Source organism: Nothobranchius furzeri, chromosome 3, assembly GCF_043380555.1.
Source record: "Nothobranchius furzeri strain GRZ-AD chromosome 3, NfurGRZ-RIMD1, whole genome shotgun sequence".
NCBI classification, from domain to species: Eukaryota; Metazoa; Chordata; class Actinopteri; order Cyprinodontiformes; family Nothobranchiidae; genus Nothobranchius; species Nothobranchius furzeri.
In genome coordinates, this window is record NC_091743.1 from 64,917,146 (window position 1) to 64,932,089 (window position 14,944).

The window sequence follows — 14,944 nt, forward strand, 5'->3', positions numbered from 1 at the left end:
TGCTTCACTGTTCTGGTGCTGAGAATATCACTAATGCGGATCAAAGGAGATACACAGATGAATGCTCCTCTTATTTATTATTTGGAGACTACATTTACTGCAGCTGGCAGAGGCAGAGATTTTTTCTATTGATACACGGAATTTACAGAATCATTTTAAATTTTAATAGGGGAAGACTGCAGGAGGGAGCGGTAAAATACAGGGGGTCCCCAGCAAAAACAAGAAACTTTACGAGTCTGATTAAACCCGCTGGTTTTCCATCAGGCAGTCACGGGGCAGCTCCAACGACCCAGTGGCTGTGCTGGGTCAATGTTATCGAGCTCAGTCCAGCTCGGCAGAGGGTGAACGAGCAGAGGCGACGTCGTGCTCTGCTTAAGAGGTGTTATTTTCCCGCTTCAGAAGAAGCGTCCGTGTTTTTACGCTTTCTCCGAGTCATGTCACGTCGCTAAGTTGTTAACGCCGCGCGATAACACGTCAATAGTGCAACGTAGCCTGCTGGAGGTTTTAAGGGTTCAGATGAAAACACCCGACCTCTCAGGCTGCTCACACATCTATCTTAAGTCGTTGCTGTTGCGCTCACGCCATAATACAGTATTAGATGCGGTTAAAGTCAGACATGAAAAAATAAATAAATTTTACATGAATAAGTGATGCTTAGCCTGGTGGGGGGAGGAAAATCTGGCCTAATAAGCACTGGAGGAAACCCTGTCAAGATCGTCAACACTCGTTTATCTTAATGCTGTTGAAACATGTAAACCAAAAAGCATTATATCCACTGCTACCTTTCTAATTTTAAACTCAGTAACTTATGCTGTAACTTCACCCTGCCCTGCCTGCTCCTCCTTGCTGCCTGCCAGTTGTGATCACAAGCGACAACATAGTAGTTCCCGCTGCTTCTTCGGGAAACGGCGCCAACAAAAACAAAAAAACTTGGGATCTTGTAGGCGTGGCGGTGGGATTTCAGCCGTGGCGGCCCGCCACGGCTGCGCCTATGTAAGGGAAACCCTGAGAGACCTGATCCTTAGGCCACTAAAACAAATCCCTTCAATACCACATATCATGTAAAATATGATGTTATGTTTGGTGAAAAACTGAAACTTTTAGATAGGGATGTAAGAAAATGTTGATATGGCAATTTATCGTGAACTTTTTTCAGCAATATTATTTCAATATTCAAAAGCTGTGTATTGAAAATATCGATATCGCTATAGATCGTGATAATTTTCATAGCTATATTATATCGATATTAAAAAGCTGTGTATCTAATTTTTGTAAGAATTTATATGCAAACATTTGTGTATTTTCTTTTCTTTTGGTGAAATTCAAACGCCGGCCACTAGTTGACAGCAGTGTGCAACGGGTTTCGTTTCCATCATTGAAATGTAAATCCCTCTGTTATGGTTCAGAGACCTCATGTTGCGCATGAGTTTGGACTGTTTATTGAATTCTTCTATATTAAATTCAGTCTAAAAAACACTAAACACTTGTCTGACTGAATGTTTTGCAATATATCGTGATATATTGTATTGTCTCTCCTGTATCGTGAGACGTATCGTATCGCCATTAATTCACCAATACACATCCCTACTTTTAGATGACCTGAGATGCATTGATTTTCTTCATTTTTTTTGTTGCTTTTATTTTTAAAATTGAAAAAGAAACGTATTGTCTAAACTGCCACGAATCTTCCAAAATGCTGTGGCTCCAAAATGTAGAGAGACACATTACGGGAATGAACATTGCTTTTTAAACAGATTTGCCATGGTTTTTAAATTGAGTTGAAGAAAGCTGCACTAAAAGAGTCATGGTTTAGTAGTTTTTCTGTGGAGGGGAGAAAACATTGCTTTTGTTTTAAGGTTTAAAAGGATTCCATTAAAGGCTTCCCACGTCTAAAAAAAAAGTCTGTCTGAAATGAGGTTTTAGTTTGTGTGTGTGTGTTTCTCTAATTATTGGTCTCAGGTCTGAGGACTGCCTCTTTTAGAGCTGAGAGGTATTGACTAAATATCGTGTGAATTATTAACAAGTTTGTGTTGTGTTGCATAACCGAGCTGCTTAGTGGAGTTCAGTTCAATGTGGAGTTTGCATGTTTCCTCACATTTCCCCCTGTAGTCTGAAAGAATGGCCCATCTATTTTTGCACATCCTAATATTTCACTTTGAGAAGTGTTGTTTGATCCTTTGAGCTAAAAGCAGACCCTTGGAGTGCTCTGATGGTGTGGGTTTAGTATTTTGACCATGTTTGCACACTCAGTGGGACAGTGGAATTAAACAGCTACTGAACACCTTTTAGTTTGACAGAGTTAGATCATGTTGAAAGGGTTTTTTATCTTTCTAAGCACGTGAACCTATCAGTCCCCTCTGACATGTAAAACGTGAGCATTTTGGGCTACTTAGGGGGTCATGCACAGAAAACAGCACACACCAGCTTTTTGTGTGTGCTTTTGAAGAAATGGAAATAATTTAGTTTTTCTAAAAAAAAAATGTAAAGGCCCAGTGTCTGAAAACTCTTTTGCACCACACAGTTGAAAGATGGTACTGCAGCTACAGTAGCCCACAGGCATCAAAAAGGCAATCTGTCATGTGCACGGCTGCAGGAGAGAGGGAGATACTGTAGCACTGACAGTTATACTTAATATTACACACTGCACATAAAGAGTTTTTTTTTTCAAATGAGCTTTATTTTACTTTTGTTCCTGACACTTTCCACATATTATAAAAATCTCTTGATATGTTTTTGTGAATTCTCATAACTCATCAATATTCTGGATATTATAAAGTAAAGTAAATAAGTTGACTAATCACAAAATGTAAGCATGATTAAAATACACAATAAACAAAAGAAAAAGAAGATATATTGAAAACAAAAAAGATCATATAAACAAACAAAAAAACAACAATTCAACCCAACACTAATCTAATCAAATGTGATAATTAGCTTCACAAAGTGTTTAATCTGCATAATGTGGCTTCATTTTTTCAGTTTTCATCCACCAATGAGCTTAACTTTTAAAGTATAGCTTTTCCCAGTAAAGTAGACTGCATTATATCCTCATAAGTGAAGAGTTTAGGTGATTATCTTCAGACGCATAGAACCACTAAAGCACTCTGTGCTATTGTAGCAGTAAAACATCCTGCAAATGCAGCACTTCATGCTGAAGTAGATCTTAACTGCATTATAATATAAAGGTTGCCCTTTTCTAGCTTCTCTATACTAAATGGTTTCATTGTGTGGAAGTGGGTGTTATGGTGCAGGATATATGGTAGTCCCTCATGTTTCACTCTGCTGTAGACTCCAGAAAGAGTTCTGATTCCTGACTCAGCCTTTCTAACTCCCACAGGGAGGCAAACTAAACTCACAAGCAGCATCTTCTATCAGGGGTCCAAGTTTCCGATAATGGACTCCTGGATGCTCCTCCTTCTCTAACATCCCAGTCACTGATTGTGATCCTTAAACATTTCTACAAACTCAGCATCTTGATAAGTTAGATTTAAACAACAAAGATGTTAATATCATCCATCCATTTTCCTCCACTTATCCGGGGTCGTGCCGAGGAGGCAGCAGCCAAATCCAGGAGGCTCCGACTTCCCTCTCCTCAGCCACTTGGACCAGCTCCTCCAGAATAATCCCAAGGGGTTCCCTAGACAGCTGAGAGACATCCTATAATATGTATCTTCAGGCAGTCCTAAATGCTCGCCTTCTGATGAGCAAAGGGAAATTCGAACATGTCTCTCCTGTTTTGCCCTCTCTCCACTGGATTCTAGTTCAAATTCAGATAGATTTTAATTGACTGACTTTTTGTTTTTAAACAGTCTGGCTCCATGCTATTTGACCCCAATCAATAATAACCAGCAACAGGCCTCAGGTCATCTGCTTAAAATGCTTTTGAAGCTCCTAGATCAAACATAAATGTTGGGGGAGCGGGTTTTTTGCAGTATGTGCCCCTAAACATACAGGATCAGAACTGCCTCAGATTGAGGCCCTGTCCACACGTAGCCGGGGATCTGCCAAAACGTAGATAATTTTCTCCGTTTTGGCCTGTCATCCACACGAAAATGGAGTTTTTTCACACGAAAACAGATCTTTTTAAAAACTCCGGCCAAAGTGAAGAGCTGCGTTTTCTCCGTTTTGGGTGTCTGCGTGTGGACAGACAAAACCGGAGTTTTAAGGTCCGCAACGTCACTTTCCGCGACAAAAAAATGCTGACATCACGTGTGCGACCTGTGTTTACACTAGCCGACATCATGGAAGCCCTCAGAGCTGCGCTCTGTCACTACCCGATCCATCAATTGTCCAAGCGCTTTTTGCTTGTTTGTTTTTGCAAGCGGAATTACTGCTCCTTGCGGAAGACCACAGACGAAGGACGAGGTTAAGAACGGGGGAAGTACTGCCGCCTACAGGTCTGGCATGTCCTTAACAACGTATTTATCCAGTACGCGTGGACAGAGTTTGTTTTTAAAACGCGGTGGTGTGGATGCAAGTTTTTGGAGGGGTGGATATTCGTTTTCAAAAAACCCCGGCTACGTGTGGACTAGGCCTAAGTTGTGTCTAAAAAGAAGAAGAAGAAGAAAATATCATTTCTATAGCGCCTCTCAAGATAAAAATCACGAGGCGCTTATAAAATCACGAGGCGCTTAAAACAGACTTCTGTTCTTTGGCTTTTAGAGTGTGACTGTCTCTGTATTTTTATATTTTTAAATCCTTTTTTAATTTGTATTCTTTTCTATATTTATTCCTGTATATTCTTTTTTATCATTTACTCGACTGCTGTGACTAATTTATTTCCTGCTTTATCCTAGCCAGTTTAATGTGTTTTTATCTCTGTAAAGCACTTTGGTCAACAAGTAGTTGTTTTAAAGTACTACAGTAATAAACGTTGATTTGATTTCAGCCGTACAGACAGACGGTTTCCACCCAACAGCAACAAGAATCTGCTGGAGTGTTTGCTTACTTAATTTGGTCCTGACTGCATCTGGCTAGCTAAAAGCTTGACCATTAAGATTCTCTTCTGTGTTTAATTCTTCTATAGCGCCGGTGCTCTTGGGCATAATGACAGGCTGCAGACTGCCTACTCCACAGTAAATGTTTACCGCTGTCTGAGCTACCCTGAGAATGAACAAGCAGCCCCTCTGTGATCTTTTTTAATTAAACTAATGCCACAGTTACTAAACCTTTGACTCCCTGTGTTCTCCATCCTGCAGATTTATAATGAGAAGAAGAGCCAGTTTGAAATCAAGAGAAACAACCCCAAGGACTTGGTAGAGAGAGTGGCGAGGGACATCTCCAAGCTGCTAAGCAGCAAGAGGAAAGCCCTGGAGGTAAGGGATACCTGGCAAACAGTAACACCTGTCTGCAAACACACGCTGCGCCTCACTGACCACACACACACACACACACACACAAACACACACACACACACACACACACGCACGCACGCACGCACGCACGCACACACACACACACACACACACACACACACACACACACACACACACACAGAGAGAGAGAGAGATAAACATGACAGATAAAGTGCTTCTTATCTCTGGGTTTTGGTTGACTTGCTTCCTCCAGTAAGAGCAGTGACCCTGTCGGCGGGCTACATGGGGGTCGGTGTGTAATTAGGCTTTGCTCCCCGTGTCATGATTTAGCATAAAGCCGCTCTATCAGGCTCAGCAGACATTAAGGAAGAGGTCCGTCCGTCGCTTACAACAAATGCCTTTCATTAAAAATTCAGTATTTTGATGTCATTTTTTTCTGTAATTGATACTATAATAATAATTTAAAAAAATATATTACATGTTATCACTTCTTATAATCCCATCAGTCTGACTGGATATAAAATGATGATATATAAAGAAATAAATGGCTTTTATTTAAAAGAATAAAGGAAAACAAAACACGAAATAGCTTTTAATTGATGATATTTCTTACTTATCATAGATCCACCAGGTTAGTAAACTTAATGTCTTTACACCGGTTTGGCGAACCTTTTCATTTCTTCACTTTGAGCTTCTATTGAGGGAACAATAATTAGCATCTGTAATACAGTAAAAGCTAATTATAATCTGTCAACAACTGAGACAATTATCATTTAGTTTCCCAGCATTAGTTTGGTTATTTTTTCACTCATTTTAATATTTGAGGTGTGTGTTCTGTTTATACAGCCTGTGGAGAGGTTATCATTTCAGTGTCCTGTGTTTTGGTATAAAATTATTACCACAGTTGTGCTCAGACAGCCCTGTGATTAGTTAAAAATGTATATTGCTCTCCCAGAGGGAAACCTCTAACCTCCTGGAGGAGAGGTAGGATGGGGATGGAGAAGCAGGAAAGAGGAGTGTTATGAAGGGAAATGAGAAAAGTGTAAACAATTGATTTTTAATTTTAAGAAGTCACAGAACATTGTAATTAGATGCTCATTATCAAAAGGTAAGTATTTTTTAACCCTCTTAGGCTCAAATTACGTTTTGATAAAAGGACGAACAACTAAGTCTTTCAAGGGTACGTCTGAATTAAAAAATGCTCATGAAATACGTATGTGGAATAACCAGGTAGGTTTTAACTGTTGCAAATCTGCAACACCTGCCTCCAGAGGGTTAAATGGCCTAAAATTATATTTTAAGAGCATATAAGTCCCAGATAGGCTTGCTTTTTAGTCGTTTATTTTCGCTGCAATGTAGAGAATGATGTTTAGAGTTTTTATATCTACTAGATGTACCAACACAGACTCGTTTAAGCTCTCTAATAGGAGAGCTGTAGAGTTCAAAATCAGAGCTACATACGCTTAAAGTGCATTTATGTCACAAAAACAACAAAAATAGCAATGTACTATACTTTGAGTCCTTGAGCATCTGAGCTCAAATGTATCTTTACTAATAAGCTGAAACAGTAAGAGTGCAGAGAAAGATGGATATAGTGCTCGTTTTTGAGAAAAAAAGCCTTGATATCCTTCTGAAGTTTCAGTCTGAGCTTATGTGGGCTGGAAGTCCTGCTTACATACCGTACCTGCATGCAATAATGGTGATTTTAAAACATCAGAAGTCGTAAAAACCTCATCCACCAGGCAACTCATGGGTAAGTAAGACTCCACCCAGAGTGTGATTTGCCCTTTAAAGGTGCAATATGTAAGAAAAAATCCTGAGGTCAAATTTGGTTACTAGAGCCCATTTTTCTGAGCAAAAACTTACTTTCTCACTGCCGACTTGTAAGTTTCACAGCTGTTGCCAGTTACGGATCAGCACCAAAGATTCTAGATGGGAAGCAAAGACGAGTCATTCACATTAGGTTGATACCTAGGTAAATACCAGAGGTGTGACCAAGTCATTGCTTTGTCAGTCACAAGTCACAAGTCTTTCCAGTCAAGTCTTGAGTCAAGTTTAAATCAAAGTCAATCAAGTCCAAGTCGAGTCCAAATGCAATGATGTGGAAGTCCAAGTCAAGTCCAAGTCCTTAACTTTGAATTTTTAAGTCATAATCAAATCATTTATCCAACTTCAATTTAATGATAATGATAATAAGTAAATTCCAGTAATAAAGCTTCTTAAAGCTTCATTTATTTGCTCAAACAAGCAGGAAGTGCAACTGAAGTTGATTATAAACAAAGTGCTGCTCCATTTAGCAGAACAAGATCAAACCCAGAACGAATAATGATTTATGATTTTTGTCCATGTCATGCAACTTTTGTGCTAAAATATCAAATATGCTCAAGTCATCATCAAGGCAACAGATGCAAGTCGATTCAAGTCACAAGTCATTGGTGTCCAAGTCCGAGTCAAGTTGTAAGTCTTTTTAGATTTTATCAAGTCAAGTCAGAAGTCATTAAAATAATGACTTGAGTCTGATTCGAGTCCAAGTCATGTGACTCAAGTCCACACCTCTGGTAAATACATTGTCATATCTGGTGATAGCACTTGAAAGGAGCACTTACTACATTTACAACAGTGATATGCCAGCGTTGGAGGAAGCATGGTTGTTTGCTCTCTTACTGTTGTAGTTCAGAATGACTCATTAAAGGAAGTAAAACACTTCACTGATTATTCACTTCACACAAACATTTCACTGTAATACCAAGTTGCTGGTTATTGAAAAGTAGTTTAAGATATTTTTAGTGCCGATTATTTACAACAAACTCACCGTTAGCAGTGTTAGCCCAACATTAACCTCTAACCTTCACCCAATAGATTTTTTTAAAAGTGGCTTGGCTTCTTAGGTTTACAAGCAATAACTTCTGGGTCACTCCTATTTACTGGCTTTGATTCTTTGAACAACTCTGAAGCTTTTTTCCAGCTGGTGTCAAACTACAAATGCCGGCGCTGCAGCGTTAGCTCGGAGCAGACTCGACAACACCACAAGGTCAAAGATTGTAAACACTGTGTCCCTTTTATTTTTTTGAAAGGAGAATAATCCCCCAGCATGATTGATACATTAGCCTCATTTGTAATAATTTCACTGAAGAATGTTTAGATCTTGCTCTTTTAACCACCTTATGTGAACTGGTTCCACTAGTAGCTTAAAGGCAAAGAGTAATACATTTTTATGTATATATGTTTTGCTATGATAAAAGTAAATGTATTTTACCATTTACATTTAAGCAACTAGGTTTAGTGGAACCAGTTGATATAACTTGGTTAAGTAAATTCAACATTTCATTCCTTAGACTGTACTTCATTGTTTTCCACTTATCCAAGTCCTGGTTGGGGAAACAGCCCATATCCTCTAATGTCAACCAAATGAATAAAGACATATCACTACTGTGATTGAACTCAGAAATATGCAGTATAAAGAAATGAAGAAGAAGCACAAGCTAGAATCAGGATGATGCTTAAAGTTGGGCGGTTTGTTACAATAAAAAAGCTGTTGTAGTGGAAATGACAGGACACACTGTGGAAGAACAGCCTGAGACACAGTTGACTGGATATTGTAGGAAGCTTGTGATTCATGACAATGATGGGAATATTGCAACACCTTCCTTCTTCTGTACAGCTTTGTTCGGCTGGATGGTCCCCTGCATCAAGCCCTGATGGGCCCTGCATGTTGGTAGAATAAAGATAATATTGCAGGGGTGGATGTGACTTTTCTAACATTACTGTGTTATTATAACGCTTTTGTTTGAGCAGTTATCTGTTAATTTCATAATAGCAATGTTTAACCTATGAACAAATATCAGAAAACCCCTAAAATGCAATAAATTACATGCAATGTAACACCACACTCCCTTCTAGGTGGCCAATTATACAAGTTAATACCACCACACCATATCTTCTTCTGAACTCATCGCTTATATTCATGTTCCAGTTTCATCTGTATGTGTTTGAGCTCTAGGGAGAACTTTATCCATATGGTACTTTTAAGAATAGAGGTGACTTCCACCTTCTTTCTTTTTGGTTCTGCTCAAGTCTGGTCACCCAGAGCTGAGCACTGATATTTTTGATAACATTTTAATCCCTAAAAAGAAGCAGGGGTGTATATCTTATAGGAGCATAAGGTCTTGCGGGATAAAATGAGGCAGACTCACAGTATGGCTCAGAAGTCTCTGAAAGGCATAGTTAATTCTACTGCTTGAATCCTTAAAGTGAAGAAAGTGTTACTGGGCATCTCTTGTGGCCAAATGTAGGATTGGACTTGGAGTGGCAGCGACCTTCCACCTCAATTTTTTCTAAACATTTTTTTTCTTCACTTCTTTTGCTTCTTTGAGTCTACTCGAACACACACACACACACACACACACACACACACACACACACACACACACACACACACACACGCACATGTGTATGCATATGTAAACGCATATATGTACGTATGTGCATGTAACACAACACCCACACTGTTACCTCCACTGGTCACACTGTCATCTCACATCCTGCCTGAGAGTTTCAGACTCAGGAGGGAGGAAATGAGGTGAAAAAGGGAAGGAGAGGGTCTGGAATGAGAATGTCTCCCTGGGGCGTGGAAAAAAATCAAGAAAATGATGTTCAGAACATTCATAGATTTAAAAACGAGCAGCAAGCGGGGTGGGGGTGGGGAGGTGTAAAGGTAGGGAAAAAAGAAATGGAAGAAAGAATATACATCCTGCCGTGTGTTAAAATGAACATGAAAATTCAAATAAGGTCTAATTAATCATTTAAAACCTCAAAAAGAAACACGCCACAAGCCAATTTATTTCATTTAAGCAGCTTTTGATTTTTATTTATTTCCACTAAAAGTGACTATTCAGGATAAATTCATGTGGACTTATTATTCATGCAGGTAGGAGAGTGAAAGTCATGTCTTAATGCAGTCTGCAGATAAGAATGTCTCAAACTCTGATCTGCTGGAGAAAGACAGTGTTTTATATTCCAGACCGTTTCTGCCCCCTGTAATGGTTATTTAGTCCCTAAAATTTCTACACATTAAAAAAAAAGAAGTGTGTGTGTGTGTGTGTGTGTGTGCGCGCGCGCGCGTGTCCGTGCGTGCATGTGTGAAAGCAGGGAAGAAATTATTCTTCTACAGCCTATTTAAATACAGCTCCGGGTGATTTGTTGTGATTCATGTTTATATTTCTAATGAGAAAATACACATTGACTCAAAATATTATTTACTGATAATGTCTGTCATAAATGTAGTTGGTTCTTAAATTAGCAGGACTTTTTTATGTACAGCAAAGCAACTCATGTGTTGTTGGAATGTGGGCGACTAAAATCTGACAGATGAGATTTTAATTTTTGCTTTTTTGAAAATGCAATTTGTTGCAGCTAAAAAAATGGGGGGTAATTAATGCACATTTCTTTAGCACTGAGCTTTAAAGCTGGAATGTCAACATTTGGTGCATAATCAGTAGAGCAAGGCATATCTAAAGTATCATAGGAAGTACGACGCACTCTTTGTGCCCCTCGTTCTAAAAATGGAAACTATCTAAGCTGACTTACTTTTCGTCAAAAGCCTACCCAATGTTTATTCTCTTTCTTCCCTTGTCTTAATCTCCTCCCCTCACCAGCCATGCCTGCTCTTCCCTTCTTGCCTCTGGCTTTAGTCATCTTAAACAATGATCTGATTCCATGGTTTGTGCCAAATTCAAAACGTAGCATAAACCTCAGCTAGCTGAAGCATGCTGCTGTTAGACTACAGTTTATTTTCTTGCATGTCTCTTTTACTTTGTCAGATCAGTTTGAAGGAATGCTCTGATGTTTGGAAGTGAGATAGTTGCAGCTGCCACTGGGCTTCATGTTTTTATTTGAGGGATGTAAGGACTTCAGGTGATGTCAAAGTCGATCTTATGTGAATAAAGAGAAAACGTATCATTGTTGGTGTGCTTGTGTTGAGCTTTTACCTCCAGGAGATAAATCTTATATTTATAATTTATGTTTTATTTTCCATCAAATGAATTTTATCTACAGAAAATAAACACTCTCATGTATTTTAACTGAATGTTTAACGGCAAGTTCTTTGCATGCATAGAAAATGATCTGTATCCAAACAGAATCACACATTCTGCAGAAACGTTGCTTTAACTGGTCTTTCAACCCAGATGGTCCACTTAATCCTTCACAAGGCTGAACCTAAGCAGGTGGGATTCCCTTCTACCTCCAGCACTGATCTGGGTCCTCATCTCCTCTTTGCTTCAGTTTGTGATGTTCCCTAGGATTGCCATGGATGTTTAAGCTGAGCTGGGCTCTGTAGAACCTTTGTCGTCGTGTCTGCTGTTTAAGCCAGGCAGGATCCAGCTGCATGTTCAGCAGCTTCTGCAGCCTGAGTGAGGAAAGGCAAGGCCATGAGCTGCAGACAGAGATCATGCTACATTTCCATCAACTGTGCAGTGAAACTACCGCTGCCAAAGCTTGTACATTATGATTTCACAGAGGGAACTGATGAAAAAGGAGGGGGACTAAGATTGGTATAATCCAATTACACAGATCTCAATACTACTCCAATCCCACTTACAGCTGAAGAATGAACACCTCTGTATTTATGCTGTTTGAAGAATATATGCTCAGCAATCCAATGGGTTGATTATTGGGTTTGGATGGCCACAAGGCAGAGCTGCGGAAATAAAAAAAAGGGAGGAAGATTAAGCAAATAAGTGTTAAGAAGACAGAAAAGATGGAGGACAGTAAACGGAAAGAAAGAAACTGCCTTGTCTTACGTTAGGATTGGTCCTGATCATAGCACTCTGAAAGAACAGGTTCACTGAAAATGATCAGTTCCTCTGAGTTCAACATGCAGACTGAACGTGAAAATAGTCTCCTACACCTATCTCCTGCATTAGCTTCAGACAGAAAATACACAGAAAAATGCTCAGAAAAGTCCGACAGATCGACGTTACACTGTCACTTAACATTCATGGACTCACCCATCTTGACACGCAACGGGGAAGTCTGATGTTAATTTAGCGTTCATGAATCAGCAGAGAACCTCTTGGGTAGTAGAAGCTAACTGTTAGCATTAGCAACTCCACCACACGGCAGAACTCCTTCAGGCTTGTGTTGGGTCAAATACGGAGAACAAGTTTCACCAGCGTGTGACGACTAATTGTAATAAACGTTATTAGTTTGGGGAAAACGTGGCTTTGTTTTAAACCTAGAAGAAACAAACCAAATATGTCAGATTTTAAAAATAACAAATTGACAAAGTTAGTGATGACTCAAAGAAGATAGTGGAAAGTAAACACGTGGGACCAGAAATAAAAAATAAAAAGAGAGAGATGTGCTGTGACTGCGCTGATATTGATCAGGAGAGATTGCAGGAGAACTCGGACCGGACATTGTGCAGGGACACAAGTGTGCTTGACAGTATTAATCATTCAAACTTCACGGGTCTACGTCTCCTCCAGATTGCGGAAACCAAGATGACACAGCCAGGTCAGTGATGGGGAGGGTCGCGCCTCTTCAAAGTCGTTTGTCATTATGTTACATTGATTAATAATTCACAGAGACACTGACTCTCACACGGTGTGTGCTCTGCCAACATGCATCCTGAAAGAAGTGTCAGTGCACACATAATGACTCAGGTGTGAACATTAGAACCCACTCACTCCCTCACCTCAGCTCTCTGTAGTGTACCAACATCTTTACACTGCATGACTGTGACATCTGAAATGGTAAATCACATTTCCACTAAAGAAACAGGCAGAATTATATTTGGCAATAAACAAAACAAATGGCAGCATCAGATTCTGGGTCAGGTGCTTTCTTTTTATGACCTTGTTGTACTAAATCTGTCATTTTTTATCTGTTTTTGTGACAGATGACACTGGAATAGAACAGTTTTTAAAGGATATCTTAAAAAGACAGTTGATATGCATAGTTGTTAAACTTATTGTTGCATTAATAACACAACATGTCCAGTAAAGATCATTATTCTTATTTGAAGAGCTTCCCAGAAACTTTGAAACCTTGCATCCTTGGGACTAAAAATAACTAAGTTGAGTCATCTAATGTAATCTGGCCCACTTAAAATGGGAGAACTTAGAGGAACTGATTTGCAAAAGAGATAAATTCAGATAAAATGAAGTTGCCCACATTTCTATTCACAGTTTAATGTTTACATTAAACCAAACATCACTTAGTGGTGTGATAATTAATGAAAAATCTTCTTTTTCACTTTTATATAAGCAACTCATACTCTATAATCTATTGTGGGCTAAGAAGCAACAACAGCTTAATAACTGACTGACGTAACACTGGGACAAAGACCACCTCCCTGGTGAGTGTTGATGTCTTGAGTCATCATCCCAGAGAGGTGTCACACGGATCAGTGGCTCACTCTAAGAGCATCCGGTACGAATAACCAATTTACAGCAGCTAAATTTAGCTCTTATTTTGAAAAGCCCATCAGTTCACATGAAAAAAGGAAAAGGTTCTGGCTGTCGGACCACTGTGAAGCTTTAGAGACCAGATTGAGCTGTAGCTAGATCCTGATTGTCCTGTGATAGCAAAGAGAACTAAAGGGGGGGATTAGTAAAGTGAAGCTCCTTTTATCTGAAGTTGGTTTTATGAATGAACGCAGTACTTGCTGCTGGGGATTGTTTTTTACCAGATAAACACTTCTGTCCCTTGTTTTCTCTACGCTGACCCATGTATGTGTGAGTTGCTCTTCAGAGCTTGTTTAATGATTGTGGTTTCAAGTTGGCTTTCTGTCTGGAAAACCAAACTGGTTCTTTGCTGTTTCCATTTTAAGAACCAGCTCTAGCACCAGACCTAACACTGGAATATGTTTGGTGGAAAACTCCTATATAGTATATCGTGCATATAGGGCATTCTGTTTAATATTTTCTACATGCTGCACTTTAAAATTTTTACTGGTACATCAATACTTGTATTGCAAAAAATTGGCTGTTCCAAGGATTGCTCTTCAACATGTAACTGTGTTGCACACATTAGCCACTAGCCAGCGAGCAGCCGTGTTCAAATTCAGGGGCTACATCCTTTGAAGACCGGACCTACAAGGTCCAGGTAGGCTGGTGTAGGTAGCAGACACCGGATCCTTTGTTGATTCGGAAGACTGGAAGTGAACAGCTGTGAAATTTGCCGGTCTTACATTGGTGTATGTCCTGTCGCCTAGCAATCATAATAATGCTAAACAAGACTGAAACTACACTTAGCAGTATACAATATACCTCTTACATATAAATAAAGGTATGTACCGAACCGAGATTTTAGGTGTATCCTACTGAGACCTCCTTCAGGAAGTTTTTCACCCATTATGAGCCCAGAAACCCACAGATGGAACCTTGCATCTGCTCCCTTATTCTGGATTTCATTATTTTAGTTATCATTGGAATTTCATGACCATAGGTCAACGCTATTCAATTCAGGGCCTTGAGGGCCAGTATCCAGCACATTTTAGTGGCTTCTTTGCTTCAACACACTTGATCCAGTGGTTGAATCACCACTCTCCAAGGTGCTGAATCTTCAGCAGCAGGAAAACCATCTGGGAATGGCCCATTGGGCTGCTGGCCTTCTCATGCAGGGGC

The 14,944-nt window shown here is 39.5% G+C and overlaps 1 protein-coding gene across 4 annotated transcripts in view; it reads left to right on the top strand.

Annotated features, from left to right (window-relative positions):
- The window catches only part of cacna2d2a (calcium channel, voltage-dependent, alpha 2/delta subunit 2a), a 214,157-nt gene that overhangs the window by 50,894 nt on the left and 148,319 nt on the right, over window positions 1-14,944 (top strand). For all 4 annotated transcript variants that reach the window (XM_070549925.1, XM_070549926.1, XM_054730345.2 and 1 more), the window contains exon 3: window positions 5,199-5,315. In XM_070549925.1, the coding sequence (XP_070406026.1) occupies window positions 5,199-5,315 (117 nt within the window). The remainder of the gene's footprint in view (window positions 1-5,198; window positions 5,316-14,944) is intronic.